Source organism: Neophocaena asiaeorientalis, unplaced genomic scaffold, assembly GCF_003031525.2.
Source record: "Neophocaena asiaeorientalis asiaeorientalis breed wild unplaced genomic scaffold, Neophocaena_asiaeorientalis_V1.1 scaffold229, whole genome shotgun sequence".
Lineage (NCBI taxonomy): Eukaryota > Metazoa > Chordata > Mammalia > Artiodactyla > Phocoenidae > Neophocaena > Neophocaena asiaeorientalis.
This window is the reverse complement of record NW_020174096.1, coordinates 2,444,854-2,472,446: the sequence shown is the minus strand read 5'-3', so window position 1 is coordinate 2,472,446 and position 27,593 is coordinate 2,444,854. Positions and strand designations below refer to the sequence as shown.

At 36.3% G+C, this 27,593-nt stretch overlaps 1 protein-coding gene across 1 annotated transcript in view; it reads left to right on the top strand.

Annotated features, from left to right (window-relative positions):
* The window catches only part of NUP155 (nucleoporin 155), a 64,203-nt gene extending 38,623 nt beyond the window's left edge, over window positions 1–25,580 (top strand). Inside the window, exons 21-35 of the mRNA XM_024754650.1 lie at window positions 2,275–2,372; window positions 4,791–4,921; window positions 7,480–7,671; window positions 8,329–8,467; window positions 9,145–9,280; window positions 10,759–10,912; window positions 11,117–11,221; window positions 11,893–12,047; window positions 15,371–15,500; window positions 16,659–16,772; window positions 17,646–17,766; window positions 18,219–18,329; window positions 20,630–20,766; window positions 21,957–22,063; window positions 22,920–25,580. Coding sequence (XP_024610418.1) covers window positions 2,275–2,372; window positions 4,791–4,921; window positions 7,480–7,671; window positions 8,329–8,467; window positions 9,145–9,280; window positions 10,759–10,912; window positions 11,117–11,221; window positions 11,893–12,047; window positions 15,371–15,500; window positions 16,659–16,772; window positions 17,646–17,766; window positions 18,219–18,329; window positions 20,630–20,766; window positions 21,957–22,063; window positions 22,920–23,058 — 1,969 coding nt within the window. The 3' untranslated portion in view covers window positions 23,059–25,580. The remainder of the gene's footprint in view (window positions 1–2,274; window positions 2,373–4,790; window positions 4,922–7,479; window positions 7,672–8,328; window positions 8,468–9,144; window positions 9,281–10,758; window positions 10,913–11,116; window positions 11,222–11,892; window positions 12,048–15,370; window positions 15,501–16,658; window positions 16,773–17,645; window positions 17,767–18,218; window positions 18,330–20,629; window positions 20,767–21,956; window positions 22,064–22,919) is intronic.
* The last annotated feature ends 2,013 nt before the right edge of the window (window positions 25,581–27,593 follow it).

Here is a 27,593-nt window from a genome sequence, read left to right as displayed (position 1 = left end):
CTTTGGGGCAAAGCATCAAGAGAAATAACTGATTCCCTCCAAACTTTTTGGACCACACGGCCCCCTTTTCTCAGTTCTTCTGCTCCAGTGTTTCTCAACCTTGGCACTGTAGACATTGTAGACTAGATAATTTTTGGTGCTGGGGACTGTCTTGTGCATTGTAGGATGTTTAGGATTATCCTTGGCCTCTGCCTACTAGATACCAGTAGCTCTCCCCAGTTATGACTCGAAATGTCTCCAGACGTTGCTGAATGTCCTTGGGAGTTTTACGCACCATACTGTTGTGAGACTCAGTTCACCTTTGGACAAAGCCTGAAGATAAAGGAGTTGGGAACCCAGTATACTCACCTCCATATGGATTATCATTCGAGTTTTGACTTCCCCTCATCAATCTGTGTGCTATTAGAGTCCTCAGGTGAATAGTTGCTTTTTGTATCGTGTCCAGAGTTCCCACTTGTCGTCAGTGAGAGAGACTGTAACAGACTTACTCCATCTTGGCCAGCACCGTCAGTTGAGTTTTTTATTTAGTATCATTATGTGAATGTGGTTTCAAACGTATTTAATGTGTTTTAATCCATTGCAGGTTGTTTTTTCTTTTTTTTTTTTTTTTTTTTTTTTGTGGTATGTGGGCCTCTCACTGCCGTGGCCTCTCCCGCTTGCGGAGCACAGGCTCTGGACGCGCAGGCCCCGTGGCCATGGCTCACGGCCCCAGCCGCTCCACGGCATGTGGGATCCTCCCAGACCGGGGCATGAACCCGTGTCCCCTGCATCGGCAGGCGGACTCTCAACCACTGTGCCACCAGGGAAGCCCCCAGGTTGTTTTTTCAATGGAAAATTATCCCAACCTTTTGCCTCTTCAGACTGCGCTGGAGTCCTTTTTGACAGTATTTGGTAGCATCTTTGCTTTCTAGCATGACAGGACATTTCAGGCTCATTTGGTACAATTCTTGCCCTAGAACTGGATTTGGCCATTTCTCTAGGGAGCCCTAGTTTCTTTTGATAGGAAAGAGTATTAGAGACTACAGCTAGAGGTATTAATTCCTACTGGTCATGCTATATGTTGTTTTGTTTTTTATTTTTTTTAAAACAACAAAATTATGAGTTTGTATTGTTTTTCAGTTCAGCTTTAAGATTAAAGAGAATTTGCTCAGTTTCTTTTATAGTATAGTTGTATTGCTTTTACCCTAAAAATTTTGTTTTCTAACAACATTGACATAATCACTTATGAACCTCATCTGACAGTGTACCTGTTATAGCTTCAGTAGTCATACTTTTTTTTTTGCCATGCTCCATGGCTTGCAGGATCTTAGTTCCCCCATCAGGGATCAAACCCGTGCTCCCTGCATGGAGTCTTAACCACTTGACTGCCAGGGAAGTCCCTCTTTTGTATTTTAAATGGAAGTATAGTCCATTTACAGTATTATATTGGTTTCAGATGTACAGCATTGTGATTCAGTATTTTTACAGATTATACTCCATTGGAAGTTATTACAAAATAATGGCTATAATTCCCTGTGCTATACAGTACATCCTTTTTGCTTATCTATTTTTTACATAGTATTTTGTATCTCTTAATCTCATACCTGTAATTTGCCCCTTCCCTCTTCCCTCTCCCACTTAGTAACCACTAGTTTGTTTTCTATGCCTGTGGGTCTGTTTCTGTTTTGTATATACATTTTTTGTTTAAGTTCATCATTCTTTTCTTTGCATCCCTGAAGTTGCATTAAGAGCTGAAATAATCAGATTCTTCACCAAATGAGCACCAAATGCTTTTATTAGCTCATTTCTCTCAGTGACCAGTATTTCCTGACAGCAGGTTCTTTGCTTTTCACTTTTGTCCTGAAGTTTTCATATCTGTAAAATGGTATTCTTAATAATACATACCTTATAGAGTTGTTGTATTATGTTAAATCATTAGTGGGGACAAAAAGCAAGTGTTTGATAAATGGAAGCTATCGTTATTAACCATTTACTCTCAGTGAAAATTTAAGCATCTGAGAGATTAAAATGCTCCAGGTGTAAATTGTTGTATTGATTTGTCAGTGATTATTTCACTAATCTACAGAGGAAAAGAATATTGACAACATATTCCAGTTCATTATATACAGAATAGGCAAATTTATAGAATCAGAAAGTAGATGAGCTGTTGCTTAGGGTAGGGCGGGAGAAATGGGAATTGACTGCTAATGGAAAGTGAGTAAAAATGTTCTAAAATTAAGTTGTGGTGATAATTGCACAACCCTTTGAATAGACTTTCTGGAATTTTTGTTTCAGTACTACTGCCAAAGTGCAGCAGAGGCTGATAGGATTCATGCGCCCTGAAAATGGAAATACCCAGCAAATGCAACAGGAGCTGCAGAGGAAGTTTCATGGTAAATTATTGCTTCTGATCAGTTAAATGTACATGACCCCAGTAAAGAGTTTTATTAGGTGAATAGAAAAGAGTGGACATCTCTTGATAAGATCGTTTGTGGTAACAAATATTTTTATTAAAGTAATATTAGTGTGATTTGAAAAGTAAGATGATATGGACATCATGTATTTCCACAACTTTCAGCTCATAAAAGGTTTTCATTTCTTCCACCAGAAAACATGATACACACTTTTTTTTTTTAACTTTTTTTGGGGGCGGGGGGGTGCTGCATCCCGTGGCCTGTGGGATCTTAGTTCCTCGATGAGGAATCGAACCCAGGCCCCCTGCAATGGAAGCGAGAAGTCCTAACCACTGGACCACCAGGGAATTCCCCAATACACACCTTTTTTTAATGAATTTTTTTATTGTGCTAAAATATACATAACATAAAATTTACCGTTTTAACCATTTTTAAGTGTACAGTTCAGTGGCATTCAGTAAGTTAAGTTCACATGATTTCCTGTAGCATGGTGATTGCAAAAAGCACCACTATCCATCTCCAGAATGTTTTCATCTTTCTAGTCTGGAACTCTGTACCCATGAAACAATAACTCCCCATTTTCCCCTGCCCCCAACCCCTGACAGTCACCTTTTTTTTTTCCTATCTTTGAATTTTACTACCCTGTGTACCTCATGTAAGTGGAGTCATATAGTATTTGTTTTTTTGTGTGACTGCCTTATTTCACTTAGCATATAATGTCTTCAGAGTTCACATATGTAGTGGCATGTGTTGGAATTTCCTTCCTTTCTGAGACTGAATAGTACTCCATTGTGTGTATCAACCACATTTTGTTTATCCTTTCATTTCTTGGTGGACACTTAGGTTGCCTTCATCTTTGGGGTATTGTGAATAATCCTGCTATGAACATGGTGTACGAATAGAAATTTGAGTCCCTACTTTTAATTGTTTTATTATATATCCAGAAGTTTAATTGCTGGATTATGTGTAATTCTGTTTTTAATTTTTTGAGGAGCCACCATAACTTTTCCATAGCAACTATACCATTGTATTGGTACATTTCCACTGGTAGTACACAAAATAGTCCAATTCCTCCACATTGTCACCAATAATTTTTCTTTTTCTTTTTTTTAAAAAACATTTCTATCCTAATGTGTGTGAAGTGGTATTTCTTGGAGAGTTAAAAATGTGAATCAAATGTTAGGTTGTGTTTTTTTATTTATTATAAAAAAGTAACAACTAAGGAAACAGCAAGGGAACTGAAAAGTTCTTATAACCAATAATTATTCCAGGTGTGAATTGGCATAGTAATAAAATATTGTTTAAATTTTGCCTGCCATTCAGGGTTTTTTTTAGGTTCTTTTGCCTTCCATTGTTCGAGCCAATTATTCTGGCTGATAGAACTTTGCTAGTTAAGACTCAGCTATTTACTTTTGTTCCAACATACTTTCTTTCCTTCCTGCTGGACCTAGTTTTCTGTTCACTATTTTGTAAATTCTTCTTTCAGTACTTTTCAAGTAAACTTGACAAAATACAAGCATTGGTAAGAATTTATACAAAGGGGAGCATTCAAATTGCTGACAGTATGCACTGAAATAACCACTTTGGAGAGCAATTTGATCATATATATTAAAAGCTAAAAATGCGTATGCATTCAAAGCCAGCAGTTTCACTCCTAGGTATATATTCAGGAACAATCTTTATCAGACATTTTCCCCACAATAAGTAATAATTTTTATATTATGGCCCAGATGTTTAAAAGCATATACACACAACAGAATTTTAAGAAATAACTATACCTATTTTATACTCTAATATTTTTTTTCCTTTTTCATTCTATTTCCTTTTTAAGGGGAAAAAAAAAATCTGTCATGATTGACTGAATTGATTTCATGACTCACCAATGCATCTTAATTTGAAAAACAGTTGTAGCAAAACCTGACTGTGTTTTTGAGGAGACCTTTTTTAAGGATATTTATTGCATTATTGTTGTAGTAGCAAAACATTGGAAACAACAGGAATGTCCTTCATGTGGAAAATGGACCTAATTGTGGTATACTTATATAATGGAACACTCAGCAATTAAAATAAATGTATTGATACTAGATTTTGACTTATCAGTATGGGTAGCCTATGAAAATATAACTGGGCAGAAAAAGCAATGGTGTAAATTGTCTAAAAACAGCAACATTTTTACTGTTTATGTATGCATACACACAGAAGCACTTATAGATAGTGAGAGGATAAAACTGTGAATTCAACAACTCATGATCATGGTTGCCTATGAGGGGAGGAAGGACAACAATGAGGATTTCAACCTTAACTATAGTTGTCGTTATTTGAGATAAAGTGTTGTTTTACTTAAAACAACTTAACCTGTCATTTTTCAAAACTTCATGAGTTGTGTTTTGTAATTAGAGGCTCAACTGAGTGAAAAGGTTTCACTTCAGGCAATCCAGCAGTTGGTTCGAAAATCATACCAGGCTCTGGCTTTATGGAAACTTCTTTGTGAACATCAGTTCACTGCCATTGTAGGAGAACTTCAGAAGGTAGGATATTTTACCCCCTAAGGTCGTACTATCATACTATTAATTCTGTGCTTAGTTTGTCTGCTTTTTTTTTTTTTTTTTTTTTTTTGAGGTACGCGGGCCTCTCACTGTTGTGGCCTCTCCCGTTGCGGAGCACAGGCTCCGGACGCGCAGGCTCAGCAGCCATGGCTCACGGGCCCAGCCGCTCCGCGGCATGTGGGATCCTCCCGGACTGGGGCACGAACCTGTGTCCCCTGCATTGGCAGGCAGACTCCCAACTACTGCGCCACCAGGGAATCCCAGTTTGTCTGCTTTTGAGTGAGCTGTAATCTTTCACTTAGTTTCAGAAGGAGATTATTTTGGGCAGCATTTAGGTTATGATCAAATTAATGTGTTATGAGAAAATTGCACTAAAGCATGATAACTTGAGGGGTTCATTATTAAAACCACAAGTTATTACACTATATGAGAACTTTGTTGTGATATGTGAATGAACTCTTACTTTACCAAAAATATTTTTCAAACAATAGATTGTAACCTTTATTTGGGCTACAGATCCCTTTGGGACTCTGATCAAAACTCTTTCTCCCCACCTTCAAAGAATGCATACAGACACATACATAAAATTTTTGCATGTAATTTCAAGAAGTCCAGTGACCTAAATTAAAATTAAACATTCCTACTTTAAAGAAAAATGTTTGCCACTGTGGAAAATGAATGGTTCTTGCTGTCCTCATTGGAATCCTTTTTAAGGATAAAGGTAATTTGCATTTATCTAAATGTTAGGTCATTTGGGGGAAGGTATTCCTACCTATTAATTTAATTGTGAGCATTTCTAAACGTACACAAAAGTACAGCAAGTACAACAAATAATCCCCCATACACAATTTATTTGCATTCAACATTTTCACAGTTTTACCAACTTTGCTTAATCTATCCCTTATTTTCGTTTTCTTTACTGAATTATTTTAAAGTAGATCCCTAACATCATGTCCTTTCGTTCCTGTATATTTTAATATGTATTCCTTTGGCCATTTTCTTGAATACCAATGTCATTATCACATTAACAATATTACCACTAATTCTTTTGGGTAACATCTAAAATAATGAAATTTCTGTGTCTTAAAAATATCTTTTTATAGATTGGTTCATTCTAATCAGAATCTAAACAGTTGGTTCACTCATTGAATTTGGTTGTTTTTTCTCTTAAATCTCTCAGTCTAGAGCAATTTTCTCTGTCTCTCTCTCTCTCTCTTTTTAGTGGGCGGGGGGGTGTTGCTATTGCCTTGTAGGCATCAGGTCATCAATCTTGTAGAATCCCAACATTCTGAGGTTGTCTTTACCTTCCTTGTAGTGAACTTGTTCGTCTATTTCCTGAATTTTCTATGAAATGGAAGTCAAGTCTACAGAGGCTTGATAAGTTCAGTTTTTTTTGTTGTTTGTTTTTTATTTTATTTGTTTTATTTTTGGCTGCATTGGGTCTTCGTTGCTGCGCACGGGCTCTCTGTAGTTGCAGCAAGTGGGAGCTACTCTTTGTCACGGTGTGCGGGCTTCTCATTGCGGTGGCTTCTCTTATTGCGGAGCACAGGCTTTAGGTGCATGGGCTTCAGTAGTTGTGACACACAGGCTCAGTAGTTGTGGCTCATGGGCTCTAGATCACAGGCTCAGCAGTTGTGGCGCACGGGCTTAGTTGCTCTGCATCATGTGGGATCTTCCCAGATCAGGGCTCGAACCCATGCCCCCTGCATTGGCAGGTGGATTCTTAACCACTGTGCCACCAGGGAATCCCCAGGTCCATTTATTTGATAAAGAATAGCACATACTTTTTTTTCCTCTTTTAAAAACTCAAGTGAATATGTTTAATTATGAAAGCTATTTCCTTTTCCATGCCAGGTAGAATAATGATTTTTAGTTTTATTGGCTGGTAAGAATAATGTAGGTCAATTTTTAGCCTAGGTATCTTTTTTGTGATCCACCTTCAAAGCTTTCCTTCCCTATATGCTCAAGGAATGCAAATTAAATATTAATACAAAAAATTTGAACATAGACTGTATATTTGCTGAAATTTAGAAAAAAGAAATAGCAGTCAGATCACTAAACAGAATGTTACTATAGTATAAATCACCTCAATACTTTAGAACTCCATTTTAGCAAGCAGATTTGTTTAAATAAGATCAAACTCCAATGTTAGAAGTCCTTGAATAATAGAATTCAAATGTTATTTTGGAAAAATAAATGTAAGCCCAAGATTTTTTAATGTAGCTAATTGATTGTTTTTTCCTGGTTATAACTACAGTCAGGAGGCCTGTCTCGAATTTTGACTCCACCTGGGTTTTGCTTTCCTCATTTGTAAAGTGAGAGATTTGGAATAGGCATACTGTGGGTTCTTTTACAATTCTCAATGATTCTATGAAAATCTGTAAAATTTTATTATTTTTTATAGTTTAGTATATTTTATCTTTTGAATTATAGTCTGTTAATGTTTTGATATTTTAAATTATTAAAGAAATTTTATTCTGTGTGGAAATACAATATTCCTATACTTTTGATCAGAAGAGGATTTTCTTTTATACTCCTAGGAATTTCAAGAACAGTTGAAAATCACTACCTTTAAAGATCTGGTAATCAGGGACAAGGAACTGACTGGGGCATTAATTGCTTCTCTAATCAACTGCTACATCAGAGATAATGCTGCTGTTGATGGCATTAGTTTACACTTACAGGACATCTGCCCACTTCTGTATAGCACTGATGATGCAGTTTGTTCTAAGGTATGATGCTTTGTTACCCATTTCAGTGTTTCTTACAGGATGTTTCATGGTATGATGAAAGCACACTAGAATTGTAATCAGGAACTGTTGTCTTTTGTTTGACATACGACCTTGGGTGGGTCTTTTAACCTTCCATGGCGTCAGGATCCTCATCTGTGTAAGAAAGACGTTGGAATGTATTATTTCTTAAAATCCGTATATACATTTTTCATAAAGAATCTTTGATAGTATTTCTAGACGGTATTTAAAAAATGGTTAACTATGCCTTTCCTTAAAACTTAAGAAAAAATCACTAAAACTTTGTAATAAATTAGAGCTAATTGGGCAGTTTTTATTGATCCTTTCCTACAGGTGAAAAAAATTTTTTAAATCAGTGTTGCTCAGACTGCCTGCTGACCAATAATGTATTGACTAGGCAAGAGATTTACCAGTCAAAAGCTGTCTTGCTTACATATTTGTGAGAGGAATTAAGAATAGCTAGGATTTTTTGGTCAAAAACTTTTCTGCTTAAAATTAAGAAGAAGTAAGTTTGTAGAGTTGTTTTTATCTTTGATGATAATCAACCGGATGTAAATTTAAACATAGACTAAACAAAACTTGTATTGACAGCATCATCCATGTGCTTGTATCTTAAGTTCTTGTCGTCTCTACTTCTAGGCAAATGAGCTTCTCCAGCGTTCCCGACAAGTTCAAAATAAGATTGAAAAGGAAAGAATGTTAAGGGAATCATTAAAGGAGTATCAAAAAATCAGCAATCAAGTGGACCTGTCCAGTGTTTGTGTTCAGTATAGACAAGGCAAGAAACAAAATGTTCTTCATACCTTCTGCTTAACTCGGAGGGATATCTTCCTTCAGCTTTCAGTAGCCCAAGTGATATGACATAGGGAATTCATTTCTTATGTCTTAGTATTTGATGACTGCACCAGCTTCTACAAAAGCTATAACGCTCTTTTTATGTCTTGAAATGTGTAACTTTTTAACATTGGGGTTTCAGTCCTATTCCAGTTAAACTACTACCTGTGTTAGATTGCTTTCTGGGTTACACTTATTTTTCAGATGCTTTAGATTCTTTTGACTAATTTTAAAAATACTACCTGTCTGCTCACTTTAAAATTACTTTAAATCAAATCTAACATAATGTAGTAACTGTTAGTACAGGTACTACTTTGAATCCTAAGATTTTTTTTCCATCAAGGAACTGCAACCCTCCTTTTTGCTATTTTAAATATGAAATTTTTTTGCAATGAAGAAAATACATTTAATAGCTGCCTTTAAGGCATGTTGGAACCTAGTTCTTCGGTAGACTCATCAGAAATATTTTATATGATGTTGTCACCTGGGTGACTGATATACAGTAGAAACCTCATAGTAGTAAACATAATAACCTTGATCAGTATTTTTATAAGCCATCTAAGGAAAATGTATCCACTTAATAATATGCCTTATCTCTTTGTCCTTTGTCTTTCCTATTAGTGCGTTTTTATGAGGGTGTAGTGGAGCTCTCTCTTACTGCTGCAGAGAAAAAAGATCCTCAGGGTCTTGGACTTCATTTCTATAAACATGGAGAACCAGAAGACGACATCGTGGGACTTCAGGCTTTCCAAGAAAGGTGAGTTTTATCACCTTAACAGATGCAACTTTATGGTTATAGACTTTTCTTTGTGTAAAGTTTGATTGATGGTATTAGGAAAATAATACTTCAAGTACAACTCATAAAATTGAATTACGCTTTCACCTAAAAATGTCTTGTTTTATCAAAGGTGTGAATCAGTATTCTAATTATTAGCCTAGGGATAAAATTATAGCCTGGTGGGAATTCTTAAGGACCTAAATGTTTTTGAACTTGCCTCTTTGGTTTTCCTGAGATTGTATTAATGTCAATTTGAAATGCAATTACGATTTTGGAAACAAAACTGCTGCCTCACCTGCCCCACTGCCAATGTCTGGTTCTGGATGAAGATTAGTATTTTAAAGGATGAATTTTAAATGTTCACAGATTATTAGAGACTGTTTAAAAAAAAAAGTATGTCCAGGGCTTCCCTGGTGGCGCAGTGGTTAAGAATCCACCTGCCAATGCAGGGGATACGAGTTCGAGCCCTGGTCCAGGAAGATCCCACATGCCGCAGAGCAACTAAGCCCGTGTGCCACAACTACTGAGCCTACGCTCTAGAGCCTGCGTGCCACGACTACTGAAGCCTATGCTCCTAGAGCCCGTGCTCCACCACAAGAGAAGCCACCACCATGAGAAGCCCACGCACCACAACGAAGAGTAGCCCCTGCTCGCTGCAACCAGAGAAAGCCAGTGCGCAGCAACAAAGACCCAGTGCAGCCAAAAATAAATAAATAAATTTATTAAAAAAAAAAAAAAAACAGTAAAATAAGCAATATTTAAAAAAAAAAAAAGTATGTCCATAAAGGAAATACATAACCAAAGATGTGTTTCATTTTTATGACTTTACCCTTTTAAACAAGTGCTTCTCAAACCTATTGAAAGAGCATATGATTTGTATTGTTTTTATTTTTTTTTTGCGGTACGCGGGCCTCTCACTGTGGCCTCTCCCGTTGCAGAGCACAGGCTCTGGACGCGCGGGCTCAGCGGCCATGGCTCATGGGCCTAGCCGCTCTGCAGCATGTGGGATCTTCCCGGACCGGGGCACGAACCCGTGTTCCCTGCATCGGCAGGCGGACTCTCAACCACTGCACCACCAGGGAAGCCCTGTTTTTATTTTTATTTATTTATTTTTAATTTTATTGGAGTATAGTTGCTTTACAGTGTTGTGTTACTTTCTACTGTACAGCAAAGTGCATCAGCTATACGTATTACATATATCCCCTCTTTTTTGGATTTCCTTCCCATTTAGGTCACTACAGAGCATTGAGTAGAGTTCACTGTGCTACACAGTAGGTTCTCAACTATGGATACTATGTATAAAATAGATAGCTAATGATTTGTATTATTTTTAATACCAAATTGTGTGTGTGTGTGTGTATTTTCTCCAAAATTCTCTTTAGTTTATATTTCAATTACATAAGATAAACCAATTGATAGCTAAATCATGGAATTGCTCCTTTTTCATTCTTTTTCAGATTAAACAGTTACAAGTGTATTACAGATACACTTCAAGAACTGGTAAATCAAAGTAAGGCTGCTCCTCAGTCTCCCAGCGTGCCCAAAAAACCCGGACCTCCAGTGTTGTCGTCTGATCCCAATATGCTGAGTAATGAAGAAGCAGGCCATCATGTAAGGGACAGCATATTTTCGTTCTGAAAATACACTGTGTTTAGATGTTCTGTGTGGTGGTGGTGGCATAACCATCTTGGAAAGGGTAGTAACTCTTAGAACTTACCATTTAAGGATTCTTGATTTCTTACCAGAAGCTTATAAGGCTAAGGAGTCATGTCGAGCCTTTAACTGTGCTAATTTTTACTGTTTTCTTTATTTTAGTTTGAACATATGCTTAAATTGTCTCAAAGATCCAAAGATGAACTCTTTAGTATTGCCCTTTATAATTGGCTAATACAAGCTGACCTTGCAGATAAACTGCTACAGGTAAAAAATATTTTTTATACCATTGTTGTTAATTTATATTTTTAAGTAGCATAACTCAGTGGGTTAAGCACATATAGTCATAAGGAAATTCAGTTTTTCACCCTGTACCAACCGTTAGGTGTTAGTGAAAAGCCAAGTAACGTAATACCTTTTCCTAGTGAGCAAGGTAGTCTGTTGGTCTAGTTTTCTTGTTATTTAGAAGCTGATTGGGATTGTGGGATGAAAATCAATGGATTATGAGTTAGGAGACCTGCACTTTGTCTTAGCTCTGCCATTAAGCCACTTCACAAATAAATGTCTTTTCACTACCCTAAGTCATAGTGTTCCTCATTCTGTAAAATGAATATATGGCATTTGATAATTACAAAGATGCTTTTGAGCTCAGAATCTAGGAATCAATAGCTGTGTTCTCAAAGTTTATTAAAAGATTTGTAATTGGATTATAATAAATTGTTTTTATCAACCTAATGCAACTATCATAGCAATTCTTTGAATAACTGTGGTAAAACAATCATTTATAACGAGAAAAATTGCCCTCTCATATCTGTTACTGGATTATAATATTGCTTATGTATTCATAAAACAAGGCACACCTATAAAATGATATATTTACTATCTGAAGAGCAAGTGGGTAGTCAGAAAATGTTTCTGATTAACTTTACAATTTCCAGATTGCTTCTCCATTTCTGGAGCCACATCTAGTCCGAATGGCCAAAGTTGATCAAAACAAAGTTCGTTACATGGATTTACTCTGGAGGTATTATGAGAAGAACAGAAGTTTTAGCAATGCTGCTCGTGTCCTATCCAAATTGGCTGACATGCATAGGTATGGCCTAATATTCTCACTGTGACAAATAATTGATAACTGGGCTATACCTAGTTACATCCAGATTTCAGATATTAAATAAAACCTTATTCAGGTTATACATATATAAAACTTTTATGCTTTTACTTGGATTTATCTAAAGTTTATAGTTTTCTCTCTTTGTTTTTAATAATGTGTAGCAGGTACCAAATACCTCCTACTAAATAGACTCTATTCAAACTGTCTTGTAAATCCTAGTATGTCTTTAGATTCTTTCCTATTAACAGCAAGTAATTACTATTCTTTTTCTTTTTTAATATTTTTTTATTTGGTTGCGCTGGGTCTTAGTTGAGGCAGGCGGGCTGCTTAGTTGCGGCATGTGGGCTCCTTAGTTTCGGCTCACTGTCTCCTTAGTTGTGGCATGCGAACTTTTAGTTCTGGCATGCATGTGAGATCTAGTTCCCTGACCAGGGATTGAACCCGGGCCCTCTGCCTTGGGACCGTGGAGTCTTAACCACTGCGTCACCAGGGAAGTCCCTTAATTACTATTTTTAACTAAAGGACAATAAATACTTCTCAAAGTCTTTATAATTTTAAACGTTTAACAAATTCCAGGCTAATTTCCTCTACTCTCTTTAAATTACTGAATAGGTCTTGGAGCACATATATTGAGGATTGTTAAGAATCCTGTTAAAGAGTGCATTGAAATTTCTAATTAGATTGTCATATCAAAAGACAACTTAACATTTTGGACAGATCATTAATTTGACCCTCTTTTCATTTGGAATTTTCTTTGCCACAATAGTGCAGTGCTATTTCCAAAATCTGGAGATTGGTTAAGTTAGGACAAGGAGGTGTTTGAGACAAGGTTGTTATTAAACCAAGTTAATCAGAATGGTTACTTAAATCACCCAGATATGGCTAATAGCAAGTGTGAGAGTTTGTGTATCTGTTTGTGTGTGTGCTCATGCAGTTGTAATTATTGCATGTGTGGGCCCAAGGCATTTTTGGTCTTCTTGCTATCTTTGGTCTTAATAGTCATTTGGTTTTTTTCTTTTTTTTTTTGTTTCTTTTCTTCTTTTTGGCTGTGTTGGGTCTTTGTTGCTGTGCGTGGGCTTTCTCTAGTTGCGGCGAGCGGGGGCTACTCTTTGTTGTGGTGTGTGGGCTTCTCATTGCAGTGGCTTCTCTTGTTGTGGGGCATGGGCTTTAGGCACGTGGGCTTCAGTAGTTGTGACACACAGGCTCAGTAGTTGTGGCTCGTGGGCTCTAGAGTGCAGGCTCAGTAGTTGTGGTGCTCGGGCTTAGTTGCTCCACGGCATGTGGGATCTTCCTGGACCAGGGCTCGAACCCATTTCCCCTGCATTGGCAGGTGGATTCTTAACCACTGCGCCACCACAGAAGCCCCCTAGAGTGGCTTTTAATTGCCCTTTCATTAATATTTACTGACCTTGTTCCTTGTTATAACAGTTACTATATTCTTGTTATAAAATATTCAGAAATCCTCTAACTTTTAAGAACAGTGCCCATTGTCCATATCTACTTCACACACAAACACATAACCTAATTTCCTCCTCATGTGAGAGACCCTATACGTCTTACCAGCTCGCAGTTTACCGTCTCTTTCCACAATAAAATCTTTTTCTGACTATTATGTTACTCTCTTTCTCACTACACTTTTTTTTTTAATTTATTATTTATTAATTTATTTTTGGCTGCGTTGGGTCTTTGTTGCTGTGCGTGGGCTTTCTCTAGTTGCGGCAAACGGGATGATACTCTTTGTTGCGGTGCCTGGGCTTCTCATTTCAGTGGCTTCTCTTGTTGTGGAGCACGGGCTCTATGCACACAGGTTTCAGTATATGTGGGATCTTCCCGGACCGGGGCACGAACCCGTGTCCCCTGCATCGGCAGGCGGACTCTCAACCACTGCGCCACCAGGGAAGGCCCAAGTGTTCTACTTTAAATAATTTGGAAATATTACCCATGTTGAAAATGTTTGTTTCAAGTGGGTTTTTTTTAAGAGATGAGAAGGGAGGTAAAGGAAAGCCTTTTAGAAGCAAAGCTCCTAAAGGTACAGAGTCCTTTATATTTGATCTTAAGAGATGGTCAGTGCTAATTACCTGTCATCCACACACGTACTTTGCAAGATAGGAGAAAGGAGTTAATCCTTTCTTTCTTTTGGTTTCTTTTTGGAAGGGGAAAACTTATAGGAACCATAGCTATGTAGAAGGACAGTTTTTTAAGTAAGACCTTCTCTGAAAGTAAAAGAAAGCCAGTTTTTTCCTGATTCAGATTGGCATTCATGGGGATATCAAAAGTTTCATTTCATACTCGTTGATCTGAGGGGTTGCCAACAACTAAATGAGTTAGTATGTTTGTTTTTAATGCCAAGTTGCTTTATAATGTCAAAGACCCAGGTCTGATGGACTTAGGGGATTAGAAAGGACTGAAGATGTTAATCATGGAGGTGGATACATGCTTAGGGCATTCTGACACCTGTCCGTCAATCAGCCAGCAAATAGATTTTGAGTACCAGTGATAATTCAAGGCATTGAGGAAGGGAGTAGTGAACAAGATCAACACCATCCCTGCTCCTAAGGAGCTCTCATTCTAGTGGGCAAAGACCATAGACAGACAAGTTCAGATTCTATAAATACAGTAAAAACAGGATTTTACAGTAGAAAGTGCCTTGGGGAATGGGGAGCTGCTTTAGTTAAGATTGGTCAGAGAAGGCCTCAGACAAATTGTCATTAAAATTGATTCTCAAATGACAGGAAGAGGCAGCTATTAAAGAAATAGAGGAAGTGGTTTAAGCACAGAAGCGATGGTCTCTGAAGAGGCACTGCATCAGATTTAAGTTTATCATGTTTAGGGTACAAAAAAGAAAGCCAGTAGGGTTGGAAATGGTGAACAAGGGAGGAATGAGATGAGGTTGGAGGAGTAGGTAAAGGAGATTGGAGGGTCTTAAGAAAGCATGTGACGTGATCTGATTTTTGTTTTTAAGGGGTCACTCTAGTTGCTGTGTGGAAAATGAAATGTAGTATTTGCCATATTAAGGTAGAGAAGTAAAGAATATGAGGAATAATAAAAAGTTTAATTTAATTTTAGAATAATCCAAGTTTTTAATATACTGAAGTTTTAAAATAGGAAGTTACTTTTTGGATGTAAAGATAAGTATTTATGTGTTGACTTAAGTTGTGGATCTCTTTTATTAGAAATCCTCTAATTTTTCAAGTTTCAAGTGGCCTTTTATGTTAATTTGGCATAAATAGTACATCATAGCTGATATATATGTATATTGGATCCTTAAGAATTCACATGAATAAAAATAAGGATTTTCCCCCCAGCACAGAAATTTCACTTCAGCAGCGACTAGAGTACATTGCTCGTGCCATTCTTAGTGCCAAAAGTTCCACTGCCATTTCATCAATAGCTGCAGATGGTGAATTCCTTCATGAATTAGAAGAAAAAATGGAAGTAAGTGCTAACGACACTTAAGTCTTATCCACATTGATTAGTAACCACGTGTTAGTCCACTTCCTCTCTTCCCCTAGTAGATAATAGGTCTGTAGCAGTCAGTATTAATTTTAATCTCTTATGCCTTCTTTTTTTCTTTTCATATTTATATATAAATCTTTTAAAAGATTTTAATGATACAGCAGTTGGGTCCTAGGACATTGCTGTAATCTAAAAGTTTCCTCTATGGCATTTCTAAAGATTTATTCTAACTATTCTAACACCAAGCAGATTATGTCACATTCACTGTTTATTCTGGAGGCTAATAAGTAGATGTGTAGAGTGGGCTAAACTGCCTTTACTAAGAGACACAAAAATGTATAATGGTCCACATACAAAAGCTTATTTCTCATTCACAAAATCCAGAGTTGGTGTTCCTGATTGGCATGTTGCTTTCTTTCACTTGGCGATGTCAGTTCCCAAGTTCTATTTTCTGGCTCTACCATTCCAATGGCCTTACCTTTTTCTTTAATCAAAGGGAGGAAAGGTGAAAAGAGCATGTAAGAAGCACATTCACTCTTAAAAAACCTCAACCCTGAAGTGGCATACTGTACTTCTGTTGACATTCCTTTGAAGAGAACATAGTCTTACAGCCATACTCCTAGCAGAGGAGGCCGGGAAGTAGAGGCTGGCCATTTTGTCTGGCTATAATCATGGGCAAAACAGGTGTTGGTGAGTAGCAAAGGCTCTCTGTCACAGCACAGTCCCTGTGTAATCTTCTGTTGTAATGAAGCGTTGCTAGTCTGTTATGATAAAAGTCTTTATACATTTTTTAAAATTTGGGTAGAATTGACATATAACAGTTGCTAAGGTATACAACATAATGATTAAATTTTTCTATATATTGCAAAATGATCACAGTAAGTCTAGTTAGCATCTGTCACCATAAATGATTACAAAAAAATTTATTTTCTTGTGATGAGGACTCTTTAAGACCTACTCTTTTAGCAACTTTCAAAATATGCAACACAGTATGATTAACTGTAGACACTATGCTGTTATTTATATATTATTTTTATTTTAACAAACTTAAAGTCAGATACTAGGAGTCATTCCTTCAAGTACCTGGTGATTTATCATGAAGAACTTAAGATTTGATTTTTTTTCTACCCAAACTAGGTTGCTAGGATCCAACTTCAGATACAAGAGACACTACAAAGGCAATATTCCCATCATTCTTCTGTACAGGATGCAATTTCTCAGCTGGACTCTGAGCTAATGGACATAACTAAGGTAATAAAAAAGCAAGTGAAATTCCTATAGTAGTCACCTATTATCTTGTTTCTTTTGCATTTTATTTTGTGTTTAAGATAAGCCATCTTTGGAAGCATATCACTGAGCTGACACATCACCACTGTGGTATCTCACTCTTGCTATGTTTCTCTTTCCAGGTCAATTTCTATCAAGAATCTATCAGCCTCACATGGGGCTTTGTTAAAACTCCTGCCACCTATTTTATGGCCTTGTTTCTTATCTTGAAAAAGTAATTTATCTTTGCTTAACTCTCCAAGCCTCTCCCACTCTGTACCCTTCTGAACAGTTTCTTTTTCAATTATTCATGGACATTTCTCTAAGAACCCTGAAGCACCGTTAGATTTGTCAGTATTTCCGTGATTTTTCAAACCTTAGTTTAGACAACACTAATTATAAAAGAAATGTCATTGCAGTATCTTGCTCTCAGCCAAGAAAAAAAAAGGCACACATATTTAAATCTGTTTAAATGTGTTTTCCATGCATTTACCTTTTTTTTTTTATCGGTACACGGGCCTCTCACTGTTGTGGCCTCTCCCGTTGCGGAGCGCAGGCTCAGCGGCCATGGCTTACGGGCCCAGCCGCTCCGCGGCATGTGGGATCTTCCTGGACCGGGTCACAAACCCGCGTGCCCTGCATCGGCAGGCGGACTCTCAACCACTGTGCCACCAGGGAAGCCCGCATTTACCATTCTTAATCTGGCATTACGACCACCTACATGTCATCACATCTTTGTATCATATTTTTGAAACTTTAGATAAAATCTTTGGTTACTTTTAACTTTAAAGAGGGAGTTCTTCACTGTTAATTTCTGAATACTAATCTCTGGTTGGATGTTGGCATTTTCTCCTACAGCTTTATGGGGAATTTGCTGACCCATTTAAACTGGCAGAATGTAAACTTGCAATAATTCATTGTGCTGGTTATTCAGACCCTATACTGGTGCAGACACTTTGGCAAGATATCATAGAGAAAGGTAAGTGTTCATTTATAGGTGTATTAGCTGTACGTTATTTAGTGACTTAGTAGAAGAGTGAATGCAAGCTGTTAACGGTCATATATTTAGGGCTCATGAGAATTGTATATACCTAAACAGAGGGAAGTAGAGGGTACTTGATATGGTGGAGGGCGATCCTGTAGAGAATGATCCCAGTAAATATTTGAGAGGACCCTCAGAAAAGATGTGTCATTTTTGTGGCTTATACTGCTTAATAAGGGATTCTGAGACACTTAGCTCGGAATCTCATAACTAGTGCCCTGGTAAGTGGAAAGTATATCAGACAGTAACAGAAACACAGAATCTGCTCATTATATTAACGTGCATAGAAGTTCTAGTATTTTGTACCTTGAAACAGAATAAAATAGTCAATTTAAAATTTTCACAATGAAAACAGTTTGGGTTTCTACTGACATGTCTCTTTCTTACAGTACTGAATGAAAGCGTGACATTGAGCTCCCCAGACAGGATGCATGCTCTTAGTCTCAAGATTGTGCTCCTTGGCAAGATGTATGCCGGCACACCTCGTTTCTTTCCTCTAGGTAAGCCATAACCTTAGCTACGGTTGTGGGGCTTTTATCTTTTTGTTTTGACGGTTTTCTTCATTGACATGGAAAAATAATGGTTTGTAGGGCAAAATCATTTTGTTGTTGCTATTTATTAGCTCTGCAGTTTCATTCTACCTCTCCAGAAAGAAACACCTCCAAAGAATAGCAGAATTTGTTGATGAATAGTTGGGTATGAAACTCTCTTTGCTTGACCTTCCAAGTTGATATATCTATCTTCGGATAGTCTGACTAACAGACCGTAGTGGTTGTGTTACTGGTAACCCTATACACACTTGAAGAGAAGGGGAAAATAGCTGATGTTTTTGTGCATGGATGATCTGTGATTGATTCAACTGCCCCCTGTTATATTGAGGGCATATTTTTCTTTAAAATAGCAAGTAGTTGTGTTAAAAATGTAATTTTTGTGAACTCCTTTCTTAACCAGATATACTGACTATTTGTTATGTAGGAGACTCTGTTATAAGCCATTTGCCAACCTATAATGTCTTCCTCGGTTATAAACCAATAGACTCAACATAAATATATTCATACAGTAGAATGTTAAATAAGCACTTTGTGTTTTTGAAAAATGTTGAGAAACATGAAAACGCTTATAACATAACATCAAATTGTTTTTAAAATATGAAGATCCAGACTTGTTTATAGAACTTCTCTGATTTAGGGTTTATTCCCTGGACATGGTAAGAAATAAAACTATTATAATCATACCCTTATTTCTTGTAAGTACAGTATTAAAAACTGCCATGCCAAAACAACAAAAAACTGCCATGCCATTTCATTGATCAGGAAAATAAAGAAAAAATAAAGAGCAACTGTATATATATGTCTTATGAGTATGTGAAACCTGACAATTTTAATAGCAAAAAGGCCACATTGTACACAATCCCTTTTGAGGGTATTTCTGCTTTGACTTATGATTTTTAATTGTTGAACCCAATAAAATTTAGGGTAGAAGAGGCCTTCCTTTTTCTGTCACTCTCTCAATGGCAAACAGGTTCCAGGGGGCTTCAAACTAGAACAAATTGAGTCTTTAGAATTTTTATTACCTTTCCAGAATCTCTGTATGGTAACTTGTAGGGGAGATGCAGGTTCAGTGGCACTATTTTCAGTGACTCCTCTTGCCCATGGTTACTCACATTGGTCAGTCTCAGATTTTAGGTACCATAAGTAAGAATTTGATTGTTACTGTTAAGATCTTATTTATGGGACTTCCCTGGTGGCACAGTGGTTAAGAATCCGCCTGCCAATGCACGGGACATGGGTTCGATCCCTGGTCCAGGAAGATGCCACATGCCGTGGAGCAACTAAGCCCCTGTGCCACAACTACTGAGCCTGCGCACTAGACCCCGCGAGCCACAACGAGAGAAGCCACTGCTATGAGAAGCCCGCGCACCACAACGAAGAGAAGTAGCCCCCGCTGGACGCAACTAGAGAAAGCCCACGCGCAGCAACGAAAACCCAACGCAACAATCAATCAATCAATCAATTTAAAACAAAAAATCTTATTTATGATGTAACAGGTAGTAAAAAGTGAGACTGGGACCACAGTTACAATCATCAAAATAAATAACTTATGAATCTTATGAATATTACATTTAATATTTCTAAAATCTAGATGCAGTAGTGCTTCTTTTCTGAAAAGCTGTTAAATTGAAGATATAGTATTTCAAGATATTAAATATTATCAGTGGGTCCTCTCCAATAGTGGAATTGTGAATGCTCTCTATTTTCTTCTTGTTCTTTTGCTGTTTTCCAAATTCACTATAATAAGTTTTTTCTCTAATAGCTTTAAAGTGTGTAATTGAATGGTTTTAGCATATTTACAGAGTTGTGCAACCATCATCACAATTAAATTTAGACCATTTTCATCACCCCAAAAAGGAAATTATATCCACCTTCAGCCCTAAGCAACCACTGTTTTACTTTCTATCTCTATAGGTTTGCCTATATTTCGGTATATGCCTTATTTTTTATTAAAAGAAATTTTTAAATTGTTTTTTAAAAGATTTTCCTGTAGAAACTGTTTAGTTATGAGTAAGGCCTACTTTTTAGTATCAAGAGTTAACAATTCTACAACAACAAAAAATAGTAATTATATGAGGTGAAGGACATGTTAACTAACCTTATTGTGGAAAACATTTTGCAATATGTATGTGTATCAAATTATCACATTTATACCTTAAACTTAGCGTTACATGTCAATTATATCTCAGTAACACTGGGCGCAAAAACAGAGTTAACAATCCCAACTTCTGGTCCTTTTCTCTCCCCAGATTTTATTGTGCAGTTCTTAGAGCAGCAAGTTTGTACTTTGAACTGGGATGTGGGTTTTGTGATACAGACAATGAATGAAATTGGAGTGCCATTACCTAGACTACTGGAAGTATATGATCACTTGTTCAAGTCACGGGTAAGGAAAATATTAAATAAAATAAAATAATTAGTTAAATCAATTAACTTTCTAGATACAGGAGCGGAGTATTTTGCTTGTGTGTTTGTAAGTATCTCATCTAATACAGTTGTATCAGAAATTTGCTTCATTGGTTAAGCAAATTATGCTTCAGACTTTTTTAAAACCAGTAATGAGAGTTGTTTTGCTATATATCGTGATAAAAATCAAATCTTTTTTAATATTAATAAACATAATTATATATGCTTTACTTTTAGTGGAACAGGCTAAATACATGAAGAATTATCATTTACTTCAAAGAAACAAAATATCAGTGTGTTTATTCACTGTAACCTCATCTAAAATATCAGTGCTTAAAGATCTTTCCAGAAGAAAAGAAAATTTAACTATGTATGGTGACGGGTGGTAACTAGACTTACTATGGTGATCATTTTGCAGTGTACACCTGGAACCAATATAATGTCATATGTCAGTTATGCCTCAATTTTTTAAAAATGATCTTTCTCACCATATTTAACCTTATTAGACTGTAGATTTTGTAATTTTTATCCTAAGATCAAAAACCAAACAAAACCTGTTGAACTGGATTGCGTTTAATACTAGTCATGATTATAGTACCGTCGTCAAAACATTCATACAGTGCTTTACAAGGCACTTGTATATCTCATTAAAACTCATAATGAGCCCATGATGGAAATGAGCAAGTAGTAGTATCCCCATCTTCTACTACATCTGACAAGGGCAAAGAGGTTAAATAACCTGCTCAAGTCACATGGCTAGTAATGATGAAGCCAGAACTAGAATTAAGATTCTCTGACTCCGGATTTAGTCTCTTATTCACACTATCGGATTAAGTCTGCGTAAGTTCAAAGTAAAAATGGTGTCACAGCCAATAGGAAGAGATGGATTTTCTTCTCTTACTTCAGGTTCCTAAGCAGGAAATTTGTATGCTCTACACAGTGGATCGATACATCAAATATTCTTCCTAAATAACATCACAATGAAGTTTTCAGTGCTATTCATTATTAACCATAATCAGATATATAATTTAGTAACCACATAATACTAAATGCTTATTTTAATATCAGTAAATTTTGCTTTGGACATTGATGACTATTTTAACTAACATAAATGATTAAAAAATCAGTTGACAATTTGCCTTACAACTCATGATGTATTTTTCTTTATAGGATCCATTCTGGAACAGAATGAAGAAGCCACTGCACCTTTTGGATTGTATACATGTACTATTGACAAGATATGTTGAAAATCCTAGCCAAGTTTTAAATTGTGAGAGGTAAGTATGAATTAGATATACTTTATTATATACCAAAGGCTTTTAAATGCACCTAATAAACACCTGGGTAACAAATTTGGAGACAGTGGGGCACGATATGGAAACTAAAAGAAGTATGCGAGATTTAAGCTCTTGTGCATGTTTGCAATAACTATTTGAATGATATCAGTCAGTATTTATGAAAGGTTAGAGTTTTTTCCATTTTTCAACCCTTGTCCTGAAGTCTTTCTAAAGGTGACAGGATAAAATTAATGAATTACTCCTAAACTCCTTTCACTTTGAATTAGTGGCCTAGGAAGTTCAATCATGTATTTGTGATATCAATGGCCATTTCAAGATATATTTGTTTGAGGGGCTTCCCTGGTGGCGCAGTGGTTGGGAGTCCGCCTGCCGATGCAGGGGACACGGGTTCGTGCCCCAGTCCGGGAAGATCCCACATGCCACGGAGCGTCTGGGCCCGTGAGCCATGGCCGCTGGGCCTGCGCGTCCGGAGCCTGTGCTCCGCAACGGGAGAGGCCACAACAGTGAGAGGCCCGCATACCGCAAAAAAAAAAAAAAGATATATTTGTTTGAAAAGGCCAAATGAATATAAATAATATTAATTTAAGGAGTCATCCCTTACTGCCTCCTTCTCATTATAATAATCTTCAAAAGGGAAATGGTGGTGATGTGGCAATCCACCTACCCCCTGAGTTTCCTTCTCTATTTTCATTTATTTGCTATTTACTTAATTACATGATCCTTGCTCTCATGTGGGACTATAATAAGTAAGGTTAGCAGAAGTTGAAGGGAAGTCCTATAGGAGGAAATGCTTCTAAGTATGTAGATGGTTGATCAGGTGTCTTTTTCATTACAGGAGAAGATTCACAAATCTCTGCCTGGATGCCGTTTGTGGTTATCTGGTTGAGCTCCAGTCTATGAGCTCCTCAGTAACAGTACAGACCATCACTGGGAATTTTAAATCTCTTCAGGCTAAACTAGAACGGCTTCATTAATTATTGTAATGTATTTTCATCCATGCGTTTTGTTCTGTAAAATAAAAGCTCAGCTGGGTCCAGATTTCAGGTGCTATAAGTCTAAGAATTTAAGAATAATTTTAGTAGAAACATGTTTTTAATAAGTGGCTGGTATCAGCAGACAGTACATTTGCAGGTGAATTCTTTTTTACTACATAATACTGTTTTGTTTTTTAATAATCAGGTTAAACAAATGAAATAAGATTATGATTTTTTTTTTTTTTTTTTAAGATTATGATTTTAACACAAAGATAAAAAAATAAAAAACTCTTATTTTGAATTTATAGTATTCATTTTCAAGTTAGTTCAAGTGTCAAAACTTAAATAGGCTAGCTGAGCAGGTCCAGTCCCATAATACTAGATTCTACAACAGTTCCTAAATAGACAAATAAATACTGTCTCTTTTTAAAAGTTATTTAGGTTTTGGGTTTAACCTTGGAAAGAAATTTCTTCCAACTACTGATTTGGTCAGTTACAGTCCTTGTAATACACACCTGGTTGTTTTTTGAGCAAGTGATAAACTTGTAACTAATGTTCTATGTCTTAAAAACCTATGCAGGGAGATACTGTTTTCCCTCAGTGTTCACCTAGCTCTTCTTTGGCCTGGGACTACCGATTCCTTCAAAGCAGTGGTTCTCAAAATGTACACACCAAACTCTCACATCAGCATCATCTGGGAATTTGTTAGAAATTCAAATTCTCCAGCCCAGTCCCAAACCTGCTGAACCCAAAATTTTGGGATGAGTCCCAGCACTCTGTTTTAATAAGCCCTTCAGGACATTCTGGTACATGTCATGTTTGAGAACCATTGCATTAGAGGATACAACTAGTTTATGGATTGAGCTCCCTATCTGATTCCTCCTCCTCCCTCCCCCATCAATAACCACAACACATGTTTCACCCAAGACACACCATATATGAAGCAAAATAGTAATATAAAAATAGTTTTAAAATAGTTTTTAATCTTCAAAATTAGGATGACAAAACCAAGTGCCCCCAAGTCATGGCAACAGGGAGGGAGAAAAAAGTGGGAATGACCAGGTCTAACAAAAAAGCAAGAACATGGACTCCTTTCCTCTTACTTTTATGCTACCAAGAGTAATTACCTTCTACCTGTTGTCACTAATGTATGTCTAACAATTTTCAAAATACATTTTGAAAATATTTTTCCTTCCACTTTTATTTTTTTCCCAAGACCATGGGTTGCCCTTTCCGTATTCTCTTAGAATTTAACTCCCTTTCTCCTATAATCTTCTAATTTATAATATTTAATAGAATGTCAAAATACCACTCATTAGGTACCACTACCTCTCGTTTTTCAGCTTTTCGGTTTCCTGAGTTTAGATTTTTTGAATATGTAAAATGAATGTATGCTACACATTGTTAATTCTGTAAATTTAAAATTCTGTCATGTCTACTTAAAATGAAAGTCTTGCTTAAATACTGTACTTAGCCACAACTCCAGTTCTGCTACATGTTTTTGTTTTAAGCACATTTACATATAAGCACATTAATATATATGCTAAGTATACTGAACTGAAAATAATGAAGCTACATCTTTCATTAGGGCTAATGTGGCTAAATGGTCCTTAAGAATCAGAAATCTGAACCCTGTTTCTTACATTTACATAACATCTTTTGAGAGGGTTTAAGAATTCTAACCACACAGCAGATGTTTTCAGTATCCTTTGGAGGGTGGTAAGATTTCTAAGAGAAATTAAGATCCCCCTCCTTCTTTTTAGTTGTCTAGAAGAGTGTTTCTGAAACTTTTAACATTCATAAGAATCACTTCGATAGCCTGTTAAAACAGATGTTCCACCTTCAATGTGATGATGAAACTGGTAAGTGGATCAGACTTGGAGTAGCATTGTTCTAGCACATTCATCCACTTCATTTATACACTTTGTATTTGGTGTTCATTCAACACAGTATTTCTTTATAGTGACTATTAAACATATATAGGCAATGAATAATAAGTGGAACGTATGAAACAGTGCATTCATTGTAGGCAGTGAGGAGTCACTGAAAGTCTTGGTTTTGACATATATTTATATTTTAGACAGATCATTTTAGTATGGCAAAATGTTTAGGAAAGAGAAAAATCTATTTTGAGTTAACTGTACAAGGTATGGGATATTGATCCTGAAATTCATGAAATGTATGTTCAGCATTTCTTTAGTATAATATACCTGGACTTACTAGTGACTTGTTCATTGAAAACCTCTCTGCTAACCACATAAATTTCCTCCACTTATATGTTTTATAGTTGATTTCATCTCAGGACTCACATATTACTCATTCTCTTCCTCAGGATACTTCCCACCTCCATCTTTTTTCCTCTTATTCATGAGGGGGAAATTATGATAGTGATACAGTTGTATCAGGAAAATAAAGAAATAGAACATTGAATCTGAAGGTCTTGAAAGGCACATGCTTTCCTTTCATTTTCTATCAGTTTTTTCATTTAAATTCTCTTAATAATAAAAAAAATTTGCAGAATATTTTTGAGTCTTCTAGTAAATCATTTAAACTCTTTGAAGTTTTATTTTCCTCATAAGGAAAGTTTCCTCATAAGGAGATTGAAGCTAAATGATAAGACTTTTAAATCCAAAATTTGTAAGAACTAATGTAATCTATTTTTATTCAGTTTTGTTGTTCTGCTTCACATATTAGTTAAAATACTATTGTTTTTACTCTTTTTCATTTCATATAAACATTTCTACTGCATTATGGCATGTTTGAAATTAAACATTTGTTTTAGAACTCAGCTATGCTTCTTGTATTATGGCAACTCCTCTTAGCAGGAAGAATAACTCTTTTTAAGTTTAATCAGTTTGCCATGTGGGAACTAGGACTATCGTATCTGCAGCCCACACCTGAGTGTCTACTTGTGTAATCAACATTTCCACTTGAATGACTGCCAAAGATCCTCATTCAAAATGTGACCAAATCTGCACTCATTCCTCTATCTCTCTGCCCTTTGCCTCTTCCTGTTCCTCCTCTGTTTTCTACCTGTCTTTATCATCTAATTACTCAAATCAGAAATACAGGTCTCATCTTTAAATTCCTTCCCCTCCCTCCAAATCCAGTTAGTCACCAATTTCTAAGCAAGTCTATTTACTTGATAAAGAAATATCTGTCCAGTTACCTCACTATTTTAGTTTTTTAGAGTTTAGTCAGGTACCCTATTTCACTTGGATGCTTACAATAGTGTCTAAGTGGCTTTCCTGCCTCTAATTGGACCCTGTCTTCATTATTTCCCTGCACTAAAGTCAGAGTTTTCTTTCAAAAATGTAAACCTAAATATATTGTACCCCCACCTTCTCCTTCAGAAGAAATTTCAGATTCCTGGTGTGACGTACAAGGACTCCACCGAAGTTGACAAAAATAAAACAAGAATCTCAAGTTAGTTTAAGCAAACAAAGAATTTATTGGCCCTCAAACTAAGAAGTCCAAATATAGAGCTACTTCCACATGACTAGATCCAGAACCTCAGTATCTTCACGGCTGTCTCTAGGTCAATTCTGCTTTTCTTTCCATCTTTATTTTTTTGTCTTTCTACAGTTTGCTCCATAAGCCCTGGGAGAGTGCATGCAATGTCAAGTTACTGCATTCTATTTACTCTAACCCAGAGGTATATTCAACAGACAAGTCCCAGGAAGGGTGCTGATTGACCCAGCTTGAGTTATGGACTCAGTTTTGGGGTACAGAATCATTCCCAAACTATACGTAACAGGAAAGAAGTGCTTTCCTAAAGAACTGGATGTTCGGTACACATCAGTCCACTGTATCTGTCCACCTACCTTACTTACCACTAACTTCCTTGTGTTTTGATGAAAACTACAAAAGCATAGATCCAAGAAACTCAATGAACCCAGAGTAGGACAGACACAAAATCACACATAAGCACAATATAATCAAATTCTCAGCAAACTAGAAATAAAAGAACTTCCTCAGCCTGATAAAAGACATCTATGAAAAAATGTACAGCTAACATTACACTTAATGGTGGAAGACTAAACACTTTTTCCTTAAAGCTGAGAACAAAATATGAATGTTTCTATTCAATATAGGATTGGAGGTCCTTATCAGTGCAACTTGGCAAAGGAAATGAAACACGAATTGGAAAAGCAGAATTAAAGGTGTGCTTATTCACAAACAACATAATTATGTAAAAAATCCTATAGAATATACAGAAAATAGTAGAACTACTAAGTAGAACAAATGACTAGAACTAGTTAGCAAGATCACAGGATATAAGGTCAATGTATAAAAACCAATTGCATTTCAATATACTAGCAGCAAGTAATCAAAAAATCTTAAATACTGAAAATAGCATGAAAAACCATTAAATTAGATTAATTTTAACCAAATATATATAAGACCTATACACTGGAAACTATAAGATAGTGCTGGAAGAAATTAAAGAAACCCTAAATGAGAAATATACAATACTCATGGATTGGAGGACTAAACTTATTAACCATGAATTCTCATCAAATGGATATAGAGAT